Below are 5,825 nucleotides of genomic sequence, written 5' to 3'. Positions count from 1 at the left end.
CTGAAAATTGAGTTAAAACAGCCCAGAAATCGCCCCCAGCGTTTTTCTGTGTTTTCTGCACGTGGCGCATGTGACGCGTCTGCGTCGTCCACGCGTTCGCGTCATTTGTGCAGATTCCAGTCCACGCGTTCGCGTCAGGCACGCGATCGCGTCATTGCGATTTCCTCCATTCCGCGCGGTCGCGTGAGCCATGCGTCCACGTCGGTATTCGCTGGTCATCTCCTTGGCTTCTTCTCTTTCTCTGCAGAAACTTCATCAAATCCATCTGAATGCTACCTAAAATAAATAAAATTGCACAAAACTCAAAATAGCATCCATAGTGGCTAAAATATAATTAATTCTTAATTAAATTCAACAATTTAGGTGCAAATTCACTAGGAAAAGATAGGAAAGATGCTCACGCATCAGCCAGGCGCTACGAGGCTCGGCACGGTGTGGCGCGGCGATGTCAGGCAAGGGGCTTTACTGCGAGGGATGGCGACGGCTTGGACGGACAAACAACAGAAAATACCTCTGAACAGAACAAAGCAGAGCAGACTAGCACAGAGGGAAGGAGGCAACAGACAGCGCACCACCAAGCGTCCGTTGCAGATGACGCTAGAGACGGACGCCGATGGCGGACCGACGCAGGAAACGGGAGAACTTAGGGTTTTTTTCTTTTGGGATGAAATGCAAGGAGTGTTTTTGGTATTTTGGAAAAATACATGTTTATTCAGCTAGCCACTCCAACCAAATGATAAGATTATTTTGTTATCTTAAATGTTATACTGACGGCAGGGACTTAATTGAAAAAAAAATTAACGTACAGGGACTCAATTGAAAAGAAAAAAAGTATAGGGACCTAATTGAAAATTCGGTGAAACTATAGGGACCTGTAGAGTAATTAAACCTTAATTTAAATATAAGTGAGTATAAAATTAAAAAAATATCTGTTCATACCCTGGCCCAACACTAGGGTTCAGGTCCAAATAAGCCAAAAAGACCCAATCCAAAAATTGGCCTTCACTATCCACCGACCTCCTTATAAAGAGGTCGGATCGAATACAGACTCCACTCCAAAGAAGTTGGGATCAAAGGTTAGCTGGCAGATAACACTTATTCAAAATAAGTAACTGCCCCTAAAATCTCTCAACCCACTTCTAGGAACCCTATATCAACTTCCCTAAGATAAAGGGACGGTTATCCACCTTAAAAGGTGGAACTACTCCAACGGTGGTTATTGGTTCACCACTATAAATACACTGACACCTCTCAGGTATCTCTAAGTTCCAATTCTCTCTAAACCTGCTTAACCCCTTGCTGACTTAGGCATCGAAGTGTCTTTGCAGGTACCATCCCCTCATTCCTTCATAATACACAAGTCGGACGGGGGCTCCCAAACGCAAGCCAAGTCGGAGTCCACCTCTATTCAATGCTTAGGCCAATCTCACAAGCACAATCCACCAACTTCAGGTTACCCACGTAACATTGGCACCGTTGCCGGGGAACCTGGAGATCAACCAATGATGGCGGACGATTTCAACAAGGACGGAAACACGGCATCCAATTCTGAGCAAGAGAATCAGGACGCTGGTAATAACGACAGAGCAATAGTCACTCACCAAAGGGTGACTAACCAGCACAAAGAAGGCACCTCAGGGGTAAAGGACCCAAAAGGGAACTCCTCTGAGGGACATGAATCAGGTAAAGAAGGACAATCCCATGTAACTGATTTCATGGGATTGTTCCATGGCCACCAGGGACGGTTGGAGCAACTAGAACAGGAATTGGAGCGGCAACGAGAGGCAGAAAGGAGCCTAAGAAGAGAGGTCGAACGATGGAAAGAACTTGAAGAAAATCTCAAAAGATTAGAATATGCTCTCCGAGGTAGAAACTCTCACAGTGACTGAGAAGATTCACCCTTGGGAGGAGAAGATCCTTTCACTGAGGACATAATGAGGGCAAAGGTTCCAAGGAACTTCAAAGCCCTGATATGGACTTATATGATGGGACCACCGACCCCAAGCATCACTTGAGCAATTTCAAAAGTCGGATGTACCTAGCCGACGCCTCTGATGCTACTCGCTGTAAGGCCTTTCTGACGACCCTAACGAATGCAGCGATGAAGTGGTTTGATAGCCTCCCCCCAAGGTCGGTCACCAGCTTTGACGACCTCTCGCGGAAATTTCTGATGCGATTCTCTATCCAAAAGGACAAAGTAAAGCACGCACCGAGCCTCCTGGGAGTAAAACAGGAGGTCGGAGAACCTCTAAAGGACTACATGGAGAGGTTCAACAAAGCGTGTTTGGAAATTCAAGACCTGCCTACGGAGGCGGTGATTATGGGCCTAGTAAATGGACTCCGAGAAGGCCCATTCTCCCAGTCCATCTCGAAAAGGCACCCGACTTCATTAAGTGATGTACAGGAAAGAGCCGAGAAGTACATCAACATGGAAGAAAATGCTAGGATGAGGGAACCAAGCTGGCGACCTGGGCACTCTCACTCATCAAAAGAGAAAGAGAGAGAACCCAAGAAAAAGGAGAAAGCCGGCCCTGAAAGGCCCAGGAGATATCACTCCTATACTCCTTTACGAGTTTCCCTAGTTGATGTATACAGGGAAATTTGTCATACTGAAAGACTACCTCCCCCTAGACCCATCAAAAACAAAAAGGGAGAAATTCGTGGCGAATACTGTGAGTATCATAAGCTATATGGTCATTCAACAAATGAATGTTACGACCTAAAAAATGTGATAGAAAAGCTGGCTAGAGAAGGTTGGCTTGACAAATACCTTATGGAAAGGTCGGGCCATCATGGTAAGAGAAAGCGAGATGACGAGGACCGAAGAGACCCACCACCACAGACCCCGAAAAGACATATACACATGATCTCAGGAGGGTTTGCGGGAGGTGGTCTCACAAAGTCATCTTGCAAAAGGCACCTGAAGGAAGTCTACCAAGTCGGGGGTGAAGTACCCGACCTCCCAACCATCTCTTTCACTAAAGAAGATGGACAAGGAATCATTCCTGGACATGACGATCCAGTTGTGATAACCATGATCCTTGCCAACGCCCACCTGCACAGAACCCTGGTGGATCAGGAAAGCTCGGCCGATATTATGTTTAAACCAGCATTTGATAAGATGGGACTGGATGAAAAGGAGTTAAGAGCTTTCCCCGATACCCTATATGGGCTGGGGGATGCACCAATAAAGCCACTAAGATTCATACCTCTACACACAACTTTTGGAAAAGGGGCAAAATCAAAAACTCTAAGCATCAACTTCATAGTCGTCGATGTGGGTTCGGCCTACAATGCTCTAATAGGCAGAACAACCCTAAATTGGCTCGGAGCAGTAGTATCCACCCCCCCATCTTTGCATGAAATTTTCAACACCAGAGGGAATTGCAACCGTTAGGGGAGACCAGAAATTGGCAAGAAAGTGTTACAATGAAAGCCTGAACCTAAGAGGGAAGGGAAAGGAAGTGCACACAATTAAGCTCGGAGGAGTCAGAGCTAAAGAAGAGTTGCGACCACAACCCGGGAAAAAACCTGAAGAGGTACAGGTCAGAGAAGAGGAAGGAAAAAATACCAACATAGGAGCCAACCTGAAAGAAGATTCGAAGCAGAAGCTTATAAGGCTCCTACAAGAGAATTCTGACCTCTTTGCCTGGAAGGCCTCCGACATGCCAGGGATAGATCCCGAACTCATGTCGCATAGACTGTCAGTGTACCTGGGATCGCGACCTGTTCAGAAAAGAAGAAGAACACTCGGACTTGAATGGGCCCAAGTAATGGAAGAACAAGTACAAGCCCTCTTAGAAGTCGACTTTATCAAAAAGGTTAAATATCCGGCATGGCTAGCAAATGTGGTGCTGGTAAAAAAGCAAAACGACAAGTGGAGGATGTGCGTTGATTACACTGACCTGAACAAGGCGTGTCCCAAAGACCCATATCCACTCCCAAACATTGATACCTTAGTAGACTCCAGTTCGGGGTATCAATTCTTATCGTTCATGGACGCATACTCAGGATATAACCAAATTCCGATGTATAAGCCGGATCAAGAAAAGACATCCTTCATCACACCAAGAGCAAATTATTGCTATGTAGTCATGCCTTTTGGGTTGAAAAATGCAAGAGCCACATATCAAAGGCTGATGAATAAGGTGTTTGCACCTCACCTTAGGAGTCTAATGGAAGTCTATGTAGACGACATGCTGGTAAAAACCAAGGATGAGGCCGACCTCTTGACTGACCTCTCGCAAGTCTTCAACACTATTAGGATGCATGGGATGAGGTTGAATCCCACAAAATGCACCTTCGCGGTAGACGCAGAAAAAGTTTTGGGATTTATGCTTACACAAAGGGGAATTGAAGCCAACCTCGACAAGTGCAAAGCAGTCCTAGAAATGAAAAGTCCGACTTGCTTAAAGGAGGTCCAACAATTGAATGGCCAATTTGCAGCTCTCTCTAGGTTCTTGGCAGGATCAGCGTTAAGATCCCTACCACTCTTCTCTCTACTAAGAAAAGGATGCCAGTTCGAATGGACTCCTGAGTGCGAAGAAACATTCCAGGAGTTCAAAAGGTTTTTAAGCCAACCTCCCATTCTGTCCTGACCTAAAGTTGAGGAAGAACTCGTCTTGTATTTGTCCGTAGCCGACAAAGTTGTAGCATCAGCTCTAATACGAGAAGACAAGGTCGGGCAGCATCCTGTATACTTCACCAGCAAAGTTTTACAAGGCGCTGAATTGAGGTATCAAAAACTTGAAAAGTTTGCATATACCTTAATAGTATCCTCTCAAAGGCTACGGCCTCATTTTCAAGCACACACTATAAAGGTCCGAACGAACCAGCCCATGAAGTAAATACTTCAAAGAACAGACATTGCGGGTAGAATGGTTCAATGGGCCATAGAACTGTCTGAGTTCGACCTCAAGTATGAAACTCGGACAACAATCAAAGATCAATGCCTCACCGACTTCGTGGCGGAATACGCAGGGGACCAAGAGGAAGTCGCCACAACATGGGAGTTATACGTGGACGGATCCTCCAATAAAGTCGAAAGCAGTGCAGGCATAATATTAGTCAACCAAGAGAGAACCCAAGTAGAAGTCTCCCTCAAATTTGAATTTCCAGCTTCTAACAATCAGGCAGAGTATGAAGCCTTGATTGCGGGGTTAAAGCTGGCCGAAGAAGTCGGTGCAACCAAAGTAGTCGTATTCAGCGACTCTCAGGTGGTGACCTCCCAATTAAATTGAGAGTATCAGGCTAAAGACCCCAACATGAAGAGGTACTTAGACAAAACCTTGGAGCATCTTAGGCATTTTGCAGAAACCGAGGTCAAACACATAACTTGGGATCTCAACAGCAGAGCAGATGCACTCTCCAAACTAGCAAGTACCAAGCCAAGAGAGAATAATAGAAGCCTGATACAAGAAACTCTCCAAGAACCCTCAGTAAAAAAAAAAACAGAGGGCAGATAAGACATCCTTGAAGTATCCAGATTGGACCTCGGATGGATGAACCCTTTAATCGAATACATGAAATTCGACATCCTATCCAAAGAGGAAAAAGAGGCCAAGAAAATCTGGAGGGAAGCACAAAACTACACTTTGGTAAAAAATATCCTCTATAAAAGAGGTATATCCACACCATTGTTAAAGTGCGTCTCGACCTCAAGGACAACAGAAGTCTTAGAAGAGGTCCATAATGGTATCTGTGGGAACCATCTCGGAGCAAGGTCCTTGGCTAGGAAAGTCATACGAGCCGGGTTCTACTGGCCGACCTTACAGAAAGATGCCACCGAATTCGTAAAGAAGTGTCAACCATGCCAAATACATGCA

The 5,825-nt window shown here is 45.5% G+C and overlaps 1 protein-coding gene across 1 annotated transcript; it reads left to right on the top strand.

The window, feature by feature from the left end:
• LOC107612149 lies at positions 2,429–3,397 on the top strand. Its single transcript, XM_016313973.1, has one exon. It carries the CDS (start codon positions 2,429–2,431, stop codon positions 3,395–3,397), a length of 969 nt encoding a protein of 322 aa, XP_016169459.1.

The sequence above is a fragment of the Arachis ipaensis genome, chromosome B01 (genome assembly GCF_000816755.2).
Source record: "Arachis ipaensis cultivar K30076 chromosome B01, Araip1.1, whole genome shotgun sequence".
Taxonomy (NCBI): Eukaryota; Viridiplantae; Streptophyta; class Magnoliopsida; order Fabales; family Fabaceae; genus Arachis; species Arachis ipaensis.
This window is presented reverse-complemented; position numbering and strand designations above follow the sequence as displayed.